We start from the raw sequence: 17,315 nt of genomic DNA, 5'->3' as shown, positions 1-17,315 counted from the left end.
GTGATGAGGAGTAATTATTCTCTATTCCTCTTTAGGTTGTTTCCTGGTTTCCACATATTTACAATGTCAAGTTTTCAGGGAATTCCATCAGTTTGTTATTTGGGGCAGTGTCTTCAGGCCCCGGCATTCTGTGACTTGCAGCCATGTCTAAATCACTGTCATCCTTTGAGTGGGGTAGGGCCGACCACTTCCTCTAGTTTATAATTTGAAGAGTGTGGCTTGTGAGGGGATATTCTGTTGTTTGTCAGTGTGCTCTGACTCATATCAGTATGTTTGGTGATAAACTGTCAGGAGCCTTGAAATGCAGGAAGAGTTGTTAGGAATCTACCCCCTTGTCAGGGAAAATTTGAAAGACATTGAAATAGGCAGAAAGGATTACTGGGTGTCCTGTTTCGTATACTTTCTGAATTTTCAGTTTCTATAGGGACCTGCATCTTTCCTTATCTTTGAACTATTTTACAACCTGAGAGTTGTAAGAAACCAATAAGAATCCTCAACATCACAAATCATGAGAGAGATGCAAATTAAAACAACAATGAGGTATCACCTCACACCTGTCAGAATGGCCACCATCAACAAATCATCAAACAACAAGTGCTGGCGAGGGTGTGGAGAAAAGGGGACTCTAGTACACTGCTGGTGGGAATGCAGACTGGTGCAGCCACTGTGGAAAACACTATTACCTCAAAAAATTAAAAATTAAACTTCCATTTGACCCATTGATCCCACTTCTAGGAATATACCCTAAGAAGCCTGAAACACCAATCAGATAGAATATATGTACCCCCATGTTCATAGCAGCACTTTTACAATAGCTAAGATCTGGAAACAGCCTAAGTGTCCATCAGTAGACGAATGGATAAAAGAGCTGTAGTACATATACACAATGGAGTACTATGCAGCTATAAGAAAGAAAGATCTCTTATCCTTTCAGATGACATGGAGGGACCTGGAAAGTATTATCCTAAGTGAAACAAGCCAAACAGAGAAAGACAAGTATCACATGATCTCACTTATTTGTGGAATATAATGTACATAACAGTCTGAGGAATGGGGTAGTCCCAGAGATGTGGAAGTGGGGTACAGACTGACAATCCCCAGAAGAGGGGGTGGTGGGGGAGAGATAATATATGCATGTATGCACGAACAATGGACATGGACAACAAAGCTGGGGACAGGGCAGGGAGGGAAGGGGAGTGGGGAATTAGTGGGGGAAAAAGGAGAAATATCTGTAACAAAAATAAATAAATAATTAAATAAATAAAAATAAAAAATAATAATAAATAAAATAAAGATAAATAAAAATATAATAATAAAAAAAGAATCCAAATGAGTGCTCAATGTTTACTGGGCTTTTTGCCTCCAGAACTGTGAAAGGATACATTTGTGTTGTCTTAAGCAGGTAAGAGTGTGGTAATGACTTGCAGCAGTCACAAAAAACTTAATACAGGAAGAAAGAGGAATCAAATCATTTCCCTCATCTGTGGACTCTTGTATTCTCTCTGAATATGAGCCATCTTTATGATCACTGTTGATTTCTGTAGCCATCAGGTTTTTATGTTAGAAATCTTCACCACTGTCTATTTTAAAGCAGTGACCTTCTATTTTAAGCATAATATCATTATATAAACCAAAAATGCTTGTAAATGAACAGAAGGCTTGACTTTTGCTTTTGGCTATACTCTTTTCTAGCTGGGTGTCTCTGGGTAAATTACTTACCCAAACTGAGTTTCATTTGAACAATGGGAATTACATGAACTGTACTTCCAAAGCCCCATAATTGTTATAAGTATTTAATGATGTAAATACAAATGAAAAATACCAGATAAATAATGTAGGTGCAAGATTCTTTAATGCTCAACTGTTAAGTATGCTCTCCCTAGCTATACCAAAGTTATGATGAGCAGTTTTGCACATAAATCACTGACCACATTAAACATTCCCCCCCTAAATTAGATGCCAGAAGTGAGGTTTTTGAGTTCAAAAGTTTGAACAGTTTGTAGCTCTTGATTAATATCGACAAACTTTTCTCCAGGAAGCTTGTACCACTTTACTCTATCGTTGGAAGCACACAAGTGCTCATTTTACTGCATGCACTGTTGTCACCTTAGAGAGTTTTAAAAAAATAGTTTAAATGTACCCGCTTGATGAACATTATCATTTTATTTTTTTTAAAACATTTTTCTTTCTTTATTGATTCTTAGAGACAGAGGAAGGTAGAGGGAGAGAGAGAAACATTGATTAGAGAAAACATCAACTGTCCGCCCCCTGCATGCCCCCCACTGGGGAGGGCCCACAACCTGAGCCTGTGCCCTGACTGGGAATCGAACCAGCGACCTCTTGGTGCATGGGTCGATGCTCAACCACTGAGTCACACCAGCTGGGCATATTATTTTATTTCTTTAACAAGGTTTAAAACTTTTTTGTATATTCCTTAACCATTTGTATTTTTCTTTAATGAATTTTTGTGTTCTTTGATTATTTTTCCAAATAATTATTTGTTCTTTTCCTTACTGATTTTTAGAAACCCAGTATTCTTAAGGCAGTTAACCTTTGTTTTGTCTTATTTCTTCACCAGTTTGTTGTGGTGTTGTTTGCCTTTAGTTTATGACTTTCTGGTCAACATTTGTATGTAGTCAAATTCAACATTTGTATGTAGTCACATTCAGTGAACTTCTATTGTTTTCCTCCCACCCTTTCTTCTCTTCCTCCTCTAGTCTTCCCTCTAGAAAGCCACTCCCATTTGGCTGCTTTTATTGATTGTTTTAAGTATGTAGATTTGCCCTTAATGAACAGTAAAGCATACTTGAGACCCAGGCAGTTATCAAAGGACATAATCTCAAATTATCTGTTGCTAAACTTTGTCAAAAACTTGAGTGGGAACAATAATGCCCAGAGATGATTGCCTGTTGGATATACTACATTTTATTTCTGGGGAGAGCAAGAGTGTAACATAAAGACCTTTGCTTCCAGCCTGATATTCCCACCTTCTCTAATTTACAGTCCCTTCTCATTTTATCTCATGTATATGCAGAAATCAAAGCAAGGGAAGCAGAAACCCAGGTGGTTTGTGCCTTGCCGTATCACCACTAGCTCCTTTCTCTGTACCATCCTCTCTATCCCTGCTGTCGTTAATAAGGATAATAATTCTTCCATTAATCAAATGCTAACTCAGTGCAGCCTGACATTTTACATGCATTATCTCAATTAATTTCTACAATAACCATACAAGATAGTAAACATTATTATTCTAAGTTTACTAATGAAACAACGAATGCTTTGAGAGGTATGTGACTTGTCAAATATTATAGATTGTATGTGGAGGAATGGGATGTAAATTAATTTTAATAATTTTTCCCCTTTATTTTATTGTATAATTTTTTCCATCACCATTTATCCCCCACATACCTTCTTCCACCCCCGCACCCCACCGTAATCACCTTACTGTTGTCCATGTTCATGAGTTTTTTTTTTCTTTTTTATTTTTCTTTTTTGTTCAATCCCTTCTCACAAGCAGATAGCTCTGGTGTGTGTGTGGGGGGTGGGGGTGGGGGTGGTTTGGGGATGTGAATTTAAACTCAGACCTTTCTGACTTCAGAACCCATTTCTTTTTTTTTTTTAATTATTTTTCTTTATTGATTTTAGAGGAAGGGGGAGGGAGAGAGAGAGAGAAACATTGATGAGGGAAAACATCGATTGGCTGACTCCTGCATGCCTCCCACTTGGGATTGGGCCCACAACCTGGGCATGTGCCCTGACTGGGAATCGAACCAGTGACCTCTTGGTGCATGGGTTGACTCTCAACCACTGAGCCACGCCAGCTGGGCTCAGAACCTGTTTCTTCTTTTTTTTTAATCCTCACCTGAGAATATTTTTCCAGTATCTCAGATAGAGTGGGAGTGGGGAGAGAGATGGGGGGGGTGGAGAGAGAGAGAGAGAGACAGAGAGAGAGACATCAATGTGAGAGCAACACATCAACTGGTTGCCTCCTGCACAACCCTGACCAAGGCAGGGGCCAAACCACAACCAAGGTATGTGCCCTTGACCAGAATCAAACCCGTGACTCTGGTGTCGGGCCGATGCTCTAACCACTGAACCCAACCGGCCAGGGAAGAACCTATTTCTTTTTTTTTTATCCTTACCCGAGGACATTTTTCCATTTTTTGTGCAGATAGAGTGGGAGGGAGAGAGAGAAAGTGAGAGAGGGAGAAACATCGATGTGAAAGGGACACATCGAGTGGCATTGAGTGGCTGCCACCTGCATGGCCCAACCAGGGCTGAGGACAAACCGCAAACGAGGTACATGCCCTTAGCGGAAACCGAACCCAGGTCTCTCTGCACCACAGGCTGACACTCTAACCGCTGAGCCAAACCGGCCAGGGCATAACCCATTTCTTAACTGGTATTCTTGCCATGTAGAAAGACGCACACACCCGGATACCTTCCTGCTTCCCACACCTGATTTCCTGAATGGTGATATGGCTTGACATTTCTGTTCTCGCCTGTAGTTGATATGGTAAGGGAAGCAATTAGAATGGATGAAGTAGAATAGCAACATCCTAGACATTGAACTGAATTAATAGGATATTGGACTGAAAATATTTTGGGAAGGTTTTGGAACTTCTCTTATTCTTCAAATACTCCAGTGACTTTTTGTCCTTGTTCTTCTGAGCTAGGACGACTCATGTGTGCCATGTTCTCTGACTAATGGAGGACACTGCAAATTTCAAAGCAACTGAAGGCCAGAGACAAGTGGATTGGTCTTGATTTGTCAATTATTATAAATGCCTATTTTATGGTCTGTGATTGATGACAGCCTGCTGTGGTGCATGTGTATTAAGCCTGAGAGCTGCTTAAAAACTGGTAGCATTTTACTAGCATTTGGATGATTATTATACCTATGTATATTCCTTACATGAGGATATTTCTTCCCATTGATGTTTAGAGAGAGTGGAAGGGAGGGAGGGAGGGAGATAGGGAGAGAGAGATATCAGTGTGAGAGAGACACATGGATTGGTTGCCTCCCAATGTCAGGGCTGGGAATTGAACCTGCAACCCAGGTACGTGATCTTGACCAGGAATCGAACCTGAGATCCTACAGTGTGCAGGCTGACGCTCTAACCACTGGACAACCACCTCTGTTAAACTGTAAACAGAGTGAGCATTAGGTTAATGGGAGTGGTTCTTTTATTTCTGTTTTTGAAAACCTTGGGACAGTGACAGCGACAGCATTCAATTTCCTGGTGTTAATTGGCTCTTATCCTCCTATCTATCAATTATTTAGAGCTCTAAAATTCTGCAAAAGAAATAGGGAGCCCTGGCCTGTTTGGCTCAGCAGTTGGAGCGTCGGCCTGAGGACCAGAGAGTCCCAGGTTCGGTTCCCGCTAGGGGCACATACCAAAAAAAAGAAAGAAATAGGGAAATTTGCTGTTGAATGGTGAGACTAAAGGTCAGTGGACATAGCTTGAGATCATTGACTGTCCAGTCCCTCATCTATCCTCAGTACCTAATCAGTGTCTGACATGATGCATCTTTGGTCAAAAAACGACTTGGTGTTGCTTGAGTAGGGGGAGAAGGAGAGTCAACCAGAGAGTAAAGCTTGCAGGCAGGGTTGGGGGTGATGGAGAAAGCACAGTTGTCCCTTTAAAAGTGGCTCTAACAAAGGCTTGTCTTTGTAATTGTTTGCAGAAGGATTACCACTTTGAATATACGGAATGTGATAGCAGCGGCTCCAGGTGGAGAGTTGCCATTCCGAATGCTGCAGTGGACTGCTCTGGCCTGCCTGACCCAGTGAGAGGCAAAGAATGCAGTATGTTTGACTTTTTGACCATTTGTTTTCTGATTAAACCATCTACCTTCCTATTAGCCCATGAAATTAATTATAATGAATATGAGACCTTTACAAAAATGAACATGTAGCATTGATGTCTAGCTGAGCAAAAACATCATTTTTCAACACTCGGTGCCCCTATGTCTGAAATCTGTAATGAAACTCAGGCAATAGTAAAGGATGTTATTTTATTTATTTATTTTAAAAAATCTGTCTTTTTCTATTTAAAAAAAAAATTAAAGTACAGTTGACATACCATACTATAGTAGTTTCAGGTGTACAACATAGTGATTCTACTTTTATATATCTCATGATGTGCTCACCACAATGTGTCTGGTAACCATCTGTCACCATAGAACATATTATGATATTATTGACTATATTCCCTGTACTGTACATTATATCCCTGGGGCTTTTTTATTTTATAACTGGAAGTTAGTGCTTCTTATTCCCCTTCACCTTTTTCATTCATCCCCTACCCCCTTTCCTCTGTCAACCATAAGTTTGTTCTCTGTCTGTGGGGTCTGTTTCTGTTTTGCTTTGTGTATTCATTTTTTATTTTTTAGATTCCACATATAAGTGAAATCATATGATGTTTGTCTTTGTTTGACTTATTTGTTGTCAAGGATGTGGAGAAATAGTGTATTATTTACTTGAAGTCCTGGAGAGGAGTGTGTCAAAATTTCTCTTTAATAGATTTCTGTTTTTAAAAATTTTTGGTAAAGTACACATAATATAAAATTTACCATCTTCAGTTTACATTTTTCAATGTACAGGTCAGTGACGTTAAGTACATTTACCAACATCCATTCACAGAATGCTTATCATCATCTGTCTACAGAACTCTTTCGTCTAACGATGGATGTCTTGTTTCTAGCCATAGAAATAATGTAATTTTCCTTTTTAGTGTAACCTACAGAGAGATTGTAGAATTGATGACTATCATTTAATAGCTTGTCTTTTAGCAAATAAGCAGGTTTGAAGTGCAACATTATGAATTAACAGTGAAGTGGTCTAGGGGTAGTCTGGAGTTCAAAGCTGGACGTAAGACAAAAGAGGTTATTTTGGCTTTCCTACAGCCTTCCAAATGGTAATTCCTAAAAGCTTAGTTTTTCTGTTCCTAAATGAAAGAGCAGATAAGCAAATGATTAAATGATGGTTAATGCCTCCTGTTCATAGAGAATGTGTCTGTTCCTGGGTGGTGGGTTTACTGAAAAGAAGGGAGATGGGAAGTTACAATATTCTTTTTTTAATCCTTATCCGAGGACATTTTTTTTGTATTAATTAATTTTTATTGCAGATGTTTCTCCTTTTTCCCCCACTGATTCCCACCTCCTTCTCCCTCCCTGCCCTGTCCCCAGTTTGTTGTCCATGTCCACTGTTCATGCACACATGGACACTGACTCAATCCTGGTAGGCTTGCGAGGATGCGAGAGGGGGCGGGGAGCCCACAGTCCGCAGTGGCCTGGGCTGGGACCAGGGGTCTCAGCTGGAAGCTGCTGCCGCCTCGGCTGCGTGCTAAGCCTTCAGCGAGGACATTTTTTCATTTTTGTTCAGATAGAGTGGGAGGGAGAGAGGGAGAGAGAGAAACATCGATGTGAAAGGGACACATCGAGTGGCTGCCTCCTGCACAACCCCCACTGGGGCCGGTGACAAACTGCAACCGAGGTAGGTGCCCTTAGTGGGAATCGAACCCCGGTCTCTCTGGACCGTGGGCCGACGCTCTAACTGCTGAGCCAAACCGGCCAGGACAGTTATAATATTCTTATAAGGGCCTGGCTGGTGTGGCTCAATGGATTGAGCATCATCCCATGGACTGAGAAGTCCTAGTTCTATTCCCAGTCAGGGCACATGCCTGGGTTGTGGGTTGCGGGCTTGATCCCCAGTAGGGGGTGTGCAGGAGGCAACCACTGATGTTTCTCTCTCACATGGATGTTTCTATCTCTTTCCCCCTTCTTCTCTCTCTAAAAAATAAATAAAAACATATTTAAAAAACAGTGTTATGAGGAAAATTAGGGAAGAAAACCATTATGTCTTGATGAATTATATTAAATGAATAAAGAGAGGGTCCCCTATCCAGGTTAACAGTTCAGTCTGGCAAGACTGTTAAGAGAACAGTGGGGTCAGTATAGAAGAAGATGATGCAAGACTGGTGTATACAGCCACTTGTGCAGAGAGAGGATCAGCTCTGTGAGGAAGATTTGTGAATAATACCTGTGGTATTAGCTCACTGTAAAATTGTTTCAGCCACCTTCCTAGAAAACTTGTATAGCATTTATCTATATTTACTTGTTACGTATGAGCTAATTCCTTGGTTCCCATGTAAACGACCCTCTTAAGTGAACTTCCTAACCATCATGAATACTACTCCATATTTGGGTGATGTGTTGGTGTTGGCTAGCATGGATTTTTGAGAGCTGGTTGTTAGTTTGCAATGGGTCATGGTGGAGTATTTTACACCATGGAAACTGGCAAACACTACAAATTGGGCCTCCATTCTTTTTGGAGCTGGTGATTATTATTTTTTTTTATGCTTACCTGAGGACATTTTTGCATTTATATTGATAGAGCAGGAGGGAGAGAGGGAGGAAGAGAGAGAGAGAAACATCGACGTGAGAGAGACACATCGAGTGGTCGCCACCCACACAACCCCAACCGGGGCTGGGGACAAACTGCTACCAAGGTACGTGCCCTTAGCGGGAACCAAACCTGGGCCTCTCTAGTCCGTGGGCCGATGCTCTAACCGCTGAGCCAAACTGACCAGGGCGGGAGTTGGTTATTAAACATTTACCAGCACACCACTGATTAAATTTATTGGCCAAGTGTTCAAAAATCTGTTACAGAATTGATGTCTGAATAGGAATTATTTCCATTTGAATGTTTCCAGGGACATTCTTTGCTCATTATTTACTGTAATATCACACAGTTAACATTATGAATCTGACAGCCGAGCAAGAATTTTTCTAAAAACTCTAATAATCAAGTCACTATTAGTTATTACTTTAAAAATGGTATTGCTTACTTTAAAAGTTAAACCCTAAAGCCCTGGCCGGTTTTGCTCAGTGGTTAGAGTGTCAGCCTGTGGTCCGGAGAGACCCGGGTTCGGTTCCCGCTAAGGGCACGTACCTCAGTTGCAGTTTGTCCCCGGCCCTGGTTGGTCGTGTGGGTGGCAGCCACTCGATGTGTCCCTTTCACGTCGATGTTTCTCTCTCTCTATCTTCCTCTCACTCTACCTGAACAAAAAAGTGGAAAAATGTCCTCAGGTGAGGATAAATAAATAAAAAGAAAAAAAAAAATTAAACCCTAAAAATGACAGTACCTATGTGATGGATGGGGCATTTTTTATCTTGGCATTTGTCTGAAATCTAATTTGCAGGTATTTTTGCATATATACGTACATCACTCTGGAAAGTGTGGCATCTAATAAGTGACTTTTTCTTTGTATAGTAAAGGCAAGTTATTTTAAAACTCACAAGAAAATTAATAGATCTAAGTAACTTAGAAGCTCATCTAATTCATAACATTAAACATGGCACTTACCACATTACTAGTCACTAAAGTACTGCTGGAAGGCAGTTATGGTGATAACTGAACATTTCTTCAGTGGTTTAGATTTCTATTGCTAATAATAGCTACCATTTCTCATGTAATGATAATGAGCTAAACATTGTGCCTAGAGCTTTATCATTACCCTACTGTATCCTCACAACCATCCTTTCAGGGAACTACTATCAGTTTTCCCATTTGACTGATAAGAAAACTCAGAGTTAAAGTGGTGAAGTAAGTTACCAGAGATCATTCAGCCAGAATGTGACAGATCTCAATTTAAATGGACGTGTCCGATTCCACCTGTCTCGCCCCCACTGAGTTCGATCATCACATGAAGATGACAGTCTGGAGAAGCTTCTAGGATCTCATGTGGGCGACATAAAGCTCTGTTGGTAGACACTTCAAGGGAAGATGTTAGAAACTCTTGTGCGTCAAGAATAAGAGAGGATAAAAGTGTGGTTCAGGAATGGCATGCTACGTGTGAGCCATACCTGGGAGATGCCAAGACCTCAGATGATGCCCCTGATGCTAGACTCTGCAGTTATGCCACAGTGATGTGGCCCAGCAGTTGGGCCATATAAAAGAAAATAAAAAAGTGGAATGTGGCAACTTTAAGTGAAAAATATTTAGGGCAGTGGTTGTGTGGGACATAATCTCCCCAGATTCTAATGTCTCTCAGTGAAGTCAAAGCCAGAATTTGGCCACAGCTGACATTGTTACAGATTCTTCACAATATAATTGCGTAGAAGCAATAGAGAAGGCCTTTCATGTAGCAATTTATTTTTATTTATTTATTTTTAAATTCTCACCCAGGGACCTTTTTGCCATTGATTTAGTTAGATAGAGCGGAGGGGAGGACGAGAGAGAGAGAGAAACATCAATGCAAGAGACAAATCGATTGGTCGCCCCCCCCCCCCTCCCATGAACCTGACTGGGCCAGGGATTGAACCTGCAACAGAGGCATGTGCCCTTGACCAGGAATCGAACCCGCAATTCCTTGGTCCACGGGTTGATGCTCTAACTGTTAAGCCAAACTGGCCAGGACTCATGTAACAGTTTAAATTTTTTTCAGAAAATTGGTGGGCAACTTATATCTTTATTTTTAAAGTCACATAAAAATGTGGCTAAAGGCTTCTCTGAGTAAAGTGAATGAGAAGTCAGGAATCAGTTTTTGTTGTGCTAGAACCCTGGGATGTATGTGAGCTTGAAGCTTATAGGGCTCAGGACGTGGAATGGAGAGACCCCTGGTTATTAACTGACACTAGTCCTCATTGTCCTCCTGTCCCCTTTGCTGTAGACAGTATTGCTCTCGGCAGCCCACTAAGATGACTTCATGTCTCTCCTCTGTGATGCCCTGGCTTAGCTACAGGGAACTTTGCTGCTGCTTCTAAGCCCTGGTCCTCAGTCTTGTTTCTAGGGGTATCAGCCACCATTTGAAGTCTTGGCATCTCTCGGGCACAGCTTGCAAGTAGCATGCCATCCCTGAGCTACAAAACTCCTCGTCTTTTCCCTGAACAAGGGGGATATAACCCCTGTCCCAGTTCTATTTTTTCCCCATTTTTGGGTCACTTCCCTCTTTCATAAGGGTTTCTAAAATCTTCCCTTGACCTCTATGATCCTTTTGACATTCTTAGATCATCAAAAATGGTATCATTCTAGAGTTCTCTCTTCCTCCCTCTCCCCACCCCTTTCTCTTTCTGTTTCTTCACACACTGGAGAAAGGGACTTGTAGTTTCAAACCAAACCTCAGAAATAAAAGCCTGGCTACTAGGAGTGGGGAGATAATTTCTTTTCCTATTTCCTTACATATGTTCAGACAAGTCTAGACCAGTGAGGGGGAAACAAACATAAGACATCTCTTCTTTTTGGGAGTATATATCTTTCACTTGCTTACCCTTCAAATATTTCTCAGTCAGTGACTTCAAGTACAACCTTAACACGTTATCTTCTAATTGGGGATGTGTATTTAAAATATCTGTAATTCTATGTCAGCATTAAATCAATCATAGTTTGTGAACATTGTTTATTCTTTTTTTTTTTGGTACGTGCCCCTAACGGGAACCGAACCCGGGACTCTCTGGTCTGCAGGCCAAACCGGCCAGGACGACATTGTTTATTCTTGTACTTTAGTATTTATATAAACTTCTAATATTTGGTTTTCTTGGATCAAACAGTGGTGTGTTCAGATTAGGAATAAAACCTTGAATATAAACTATTTTTTATTTTTTCTCTCAGATCTATTTTAACCCACATTCAGTGAGTCTTCAGGAGTAAGAGTAAATGGTGACAGTTCGAGTCAACAGCTTTTGGTTTCAGTTTGGAATTTAAAGAGGAAGAATTCACATGGAAAGAGAGTTGGTTTTAGCTTTCTGGGTGGGGTATTTAAAAATCCAGTTCTTAGGATCATAGCTCTTTCAAATTAGGATTTTCCCCAGGCGTCAATACATAAGTTGTCTCATTTGTGTTAGGGGTTGTTATTGGTACCGTAGCACGTGCCATCGGTCAGCTTGAGCACATTGGGACTGAATGGCAATAGAATGTCATGCTCTAGGTCTGTTCTATGGAATACTCATCCCAAACAAACAACGTGTGTCAGCGTTTTTTGTGGGGAAGTACCAGTATGTTCGGAAAATAGTGAATGCTGTATTTCCTTCATGGAGGGATGCAGTGTGCATTTTCAAATTAAAATCTCTGAGAAATTTAACAAACATGTATAGAACATTTACTGTGTGTTAACTGCATCCTGTGTTACCTAGAGTTTCCCACGTGTATTTTATTTTATTTTTTTAATTAATTGATTTATTTTTGTTACAGATGTTTCTCCTTTTCCCCCCTCTAATTCCTCCTCTCCCTTCCTCCTTGCCCTGTCCCCAGCTTTGTTGTTCATGTCCATTGTTCATGCATACATGAACAATATAAGTTCTTTGGTTTATCTCTCCCCCACCATCCCCTCTTCTGGGGATTGTCAGTCTGTACCCCACTTCCACGTCTCTGGGACTACCCTCAGTCTGTTTCGTTCATTATATTCCACAAATAAGTGAGATCATATGATATTTGTCTTTCTCTGTTTGGCTTGTTTCGCTTAGGATAATACTTTACAGGTCCCTCCATGTTGTCTCAAAGGATAAGAAATCTTTCTTTCTTCCAGCTGCATAGTACTTCATTGTGTATATGTACCACTGCTTTTTTATCCTTTCGTCTACTGATGGACACTTGGGCTGTTTCCAGATCTTAGCTATTGTAAAAGTGCTGCTACGAACATGGGGGTACGTATATTCTTTCTGATTGGTGTTTCAGGCTTCTTAGGGTATATTCCTAGAAGTGGTATCAATGGGTCAAATGGCAGTTCCATTTTTAATTTTTTAAGGAAACACCATATTGTTTTACATAGTGGCTGCACCAGTCTGCATTCCCACCAGCAGTGCACTAGAGACCCCTTTTCCCCACACCCTCGCCAACAATTGTTGTTTGATGATTTGTTGATGGCGGCTTGACCCATCCCGCAGGTCAGCAACGAGGACTCTAGAGGGGGAGTGAGGATGAGGAGGGACAAGAGACACAAGAAATGGAGACAAGACAGGGCTCTGATCAAGTCTCCTTTATTCTGGGGAGATCCACAGTATATATAGGGCAAGAAGCAGAAAAACAAGAACATTTGTTGCCAAGCGATAAGTTTGTGGTAACCACACTGAAGCAATTTCTGGTAAATATCACATAAATATCCTGGGTGGAACAAAAGACAAACAGAGCATAACTGGCTGAGTAAATGGTTACTTAAAGGAATGCAGAAACATTATATACAGAGGTATCCTGCCTTGGGGCAGGAGATGGCAGAGCAGATTTTAGCAAAATGGATGCCATGCAAACAGTCTCCCACAGCAGCCATTCTGACAGGTGTGAGGTGATACCTCATTGTTGTTTTAATTTGCATCTCTCTGATGATTAGTGATGTTGAGCATGTCTTCATATGTCTCTTAGCCATTTGTATGTCCTGTTTGGAGAGGTGTCTATTTAGTTCCTCTGCCCATTTTTTAATTGGGTTCTTTGTCTTCCTTTTGTTGAGTTGTATAGCACTCTATATATATTGGAAATTAACCCCTTATCTAGTATATCATTGGCAATTATGCTGTCCCATACAGTGGGTTGCCTTTCCATTTTGATGATTGTATCTTTTACTGTGCAGAAGCTTTTTAGTGTGATGTAGACCCATGTGTTCATTTTCTCCTTTGTTTCTGTTGCCTTAGGTGATGTATCAGTGAAAATTCTGCTGTGTATGATGTGTGAAATTTTGTTGCCTACAGTTTCTTCTAGGATTTTTATGGATTCATGAGTCACATTTAAGTCTTTTATTCATTTTGAGTTTATTCTTGTGTATTGTCTCACATGTATTTTATTATAGGACTCTCTTATTCCATGTGTAGTTGGACCTCTTTAGCTAATTTTTACAGGTATTGTTTTTGGAAAATACAGATTTAAACACACATGCCTAGCTAATGTAGTAAATTTTTACATGTTGTTACTTATACTATGATTTAATTCTCTTCATACAATTTCTCTGCTCTACAAGGTTCACTTGCAGCATCACTGCTTTGGGTCCAGTTGAAGAGCTCCCACGGTTGCCTGTCGGGTATATACCTGGGATTAAACCCCAGGTCTGCAACTGACTTGTATGTCTTGGGAAAATTAGTCCACAGATATTAATTGAGCTTTAATTTATTCACTGAACAAACATTTCTTGACTATTTCTATATTCTCAACAACAGGAATCCAAAAATAAATGAAAAAAAAAAAAAAGATTTTTTTTTTCTTCCAGAAGGCAAATTATTTATAGTATAGGGGCAAAGTGCATGATAGATATAAATACCTGGAGTGATCTTACTCAGGAGGGAGGGATGACTTCTGCTCAGAGGGAGTCAAGAGGCCCTCACAGTGAAGCAGATATAAGTTTAAAGTTCAGACTGAATAACCATAGAAAATTATCTGTGCCCTGGCAGGTTCATGTGAAAAATTGTGTCGTGACTTAGATTTGAGGCTGAGGTTAAATGCCATACTCAATGGGTCATCCATGTTGATTTTCTCAGTACCTCTGAGGTGAACCCTGAAGGAAGAACTTCTTTAACTCTGTGAAGCACAGTGGCATTTGAAGCCTTGGAAACCTGGGGAGAGGTGCAGATTAGGGGCAGCCCTGGGTTTTCCTGGGTGCTCTGTGACATCTGAATGGCTGGCTTTCGGGGAGGCTGTGAGAGGGGACAGATTCTAGAAAATTTCAAAGACTCCTGTGTGTCACACCAAGGATTTGACCTGAAGACAGCCATTCACAGATGTTTGAGGGGCCTAAATGAGGTGATAAATACAATCTACAGTGCCTGGAATTATAATTATACAATAATATAACTTGATAGTAATGATAGTAATGAAAAATTATGATAGTAAATCTTTACTTGCTATATGCAAGACATAATTACAAATGCTTTGCATCTGTTTACTCAAATTTATTTAGTCATCTCAACAACCTGGTGAGGTAGGTACTTGTATTACCTCACAGGTAGGTCAAAGGCAGAACTGGGATTTGAAACCAGGCAGTCTAACTCCCTGGGTTCTTAACCCCTGTGGTGGTCTGCCCCTTTGGAATACACCACAGTGCATGCTGAATGAGTAAGTGTTTGTCCCCTTCTTGAAGCATCTGTGCTTCCCTAATATTTACCTCTTGACAGAATGTTACACAAACTAATATCCTAAATAGGTAAATGAATTTTCTAAAAGATGGCATCTAAAGGCTTAGATGTATATATTGCTTTGCATGTCATTTTAATTGATTAATGATCTGTTTGTAGATTTTATTTTTTTAATTTATTTATATTTTATTTAAAGACATTTTTATTGATTTTTAGAGAGAGAGGAAGGGAGAATGAGAGTGAGAGAGAAACATTGATATGAGAGCAACACATTGATTGGCTGCCTCCTGCATGCCCGGTACCAGAGATCGAGCCTGAAACCTGGGCATGTGCCCTGACCAGGAATTGAACCAGCAACCTTTTGGTGCACAGGATGATGCCCAACCAACTGAGCCACACTGGCCAGGGCTATTTATATATTTTTAAATAAAAAAATTTTCAATTACAGTTGACATTCATTATTATATTAGTTTCAGGTGTATAACATGGTGGTTGTCCATTTATATAACTTACAAAGTGATCCCCTAGATAAGTCTTGCACCCACCTGACACCATATATAGTTATGACATTATTGACTATATTCCCAAAGCTACACCGATGTCCCTATGACTGTTTTGTAACTGTCAATTTTTTACTTCTTAATCCCTTTACCTTTTTCATCAGACCCTCAACCCCCTTCTCATCTGGCAACCATCATTTTGTTTTCTATGTCTATGAGTTTGTTTCTGTTTTGTTTGTCCATTGATTTTGTTTCATATATTCCACATATAAGTGAAATCACTTAATATTTGTCTTTCTCTATATGACTTATTTCATTTAGCATAACATGCTTTAGGTCCATCTATGCTGTCAAAATTTGCATGATTTCATCCTTTTAATGACTGAGTCATATTCATATGTACCATATCTTCTTTATCTTTTGATTGAAGCCTTTAATCCACTTACATTTGAACTAATTATTGATAGACATGTAGTTATTGCCATTTTATTAATTGTTTTCTGATTGTTTTTGTGGTTCTCTATTTTTTTCTTATTCTCTTGCTCTCTTCTCTTGTATGTTGGTAGCTTTCTGTAGTGTTGTGTTTGTATTTCTTTTTTAAAATTTCTTGTTTCTCTCTTGTACGGTTTTGGTTTGTGCTTACCATGTTCTTCATATATATCAAGCTATGTTCATAGCAGTCTATTTTAAGTTGTTGTTCACTTAAGCTACAACACATTATAAAATTACTACCGTTTTGCTCACCCCTCTGTATTTATGTTTTGTCATTTTTTTCTTTGGCTTGTGTATGTTTGTATCTCTTAATTTACTGTTGTAATTACACATGATCTCCCTACTTTGGCCTTTTAACCTTTTTATTAGTTTTAGTTTTGGTTGATCCATTGCTATTATTATGTGTTTGCCTTTGTTAGTGAGAATTTTTTCTTTGAGATCTTTTTTATTCATAGCTGTGATATTATTTTTCTTCTTAAAATGTATTATTAACATTTCTTATAATACTGGTTTGGTGGTGATGAACTCCTTCAGCTTTTTCTTGTCTGGGAAATTTTATTCTTTTTTTTTTTATCCTCACCCGAGGACATTTTTGTTCAGGTAGAGTGGGAGGGAGAGAGAGGAACAGAGAGAGAGAGAAACATTGATGTGAAAGGGACACATCGAGTGGCTGCCACCCTCACGACCGACCAGGGCCGGGGACAAACTGCAACCGAGGTACGTGCCCTTAGCGGGAACCGAACCCGGGTCTCTCTGGACCGCAGGCCGACGCTCTAACCGCTGAGCCAAACCGGCCAGGGCGGAAATTTTATTCTTAAAGTATATTTTTCTGAAAAGAACAACATTCAGAATTTATGGCACATTTTGTAATTATATCATCATAAATGAGAAGTTGGTTAGTGTGGTTAGCATTTATTTTTACTGTGCCCAGAAAATTGTGGGTGCTTGATACATGTAGTATGCTTTAATTTTTTTAACATGTATTAGAAAATATTAATATTTTTCCAACTATAGAAATCCTTATTTTAAAATAGAGTCCTGTTTTATTCTTCCCAAGAGGAGAGAAGGTATAATCCTCACATGAATAGCTTTAGTGACATCACATTACAGATTGACTTCAGTGTTTCTTTTCTGTAGGTGAAACACAGAGATGTAATCAGATTTGTAAAAAAAAAAAAAAATTCTGTTTGTAAAAGGACAGAAACACTTTGTCCTCAGTAGGTCTAATTTGGAATGTCAGTGCATCAAGTTCCAGGCACAGAGTGTTGA

The 17,315-nt window shown here is 39.8% G+C and overlaps 1 protein-coding gene across 1 annotated transcript in view; it reads left to right on the top strand.

The window, feature by feature from the left end:
- The window catches only part of ELAPOR2 (endosome-lysosome associated apoptosis and autophagy regulator family member 2), a 211,648-nt gene that overhangs the window by 76,225 nt on the left and 118,108 nt on the right, over window positions 1-17,315 (top strand). The window contains exon 2 of the mRNA XM_036247350.1: window positions 5,689-5,809. Coding sequence (XP_036103243.1) covers window positions 5,689-5,809 — 121 coding nt within the window. The remainder of the gene's footprint in view (window positions 1-5,688; window positions 5,810-17,315) is intronic.

Source organism: Molossus molossus, unplaced genomic scaffold, assembly GCF_014108415.1.
Source record: "Molossus molossus isolate mMolMol1 unplaced genomic scaffold, mMolMol1.p scaffold_m16_p_7, whole genome shotgun sequence".
Taxonomy (NCBI): domain Eukaryota; kingdom Metazoa; phylum Chordata; class Mammalia; order Chiroptera; family Molossidae; genus Molossus; species Molossus molossus.
This window is presented reverse-complemented; position numbering and strand designations above follow the sequence as displayed.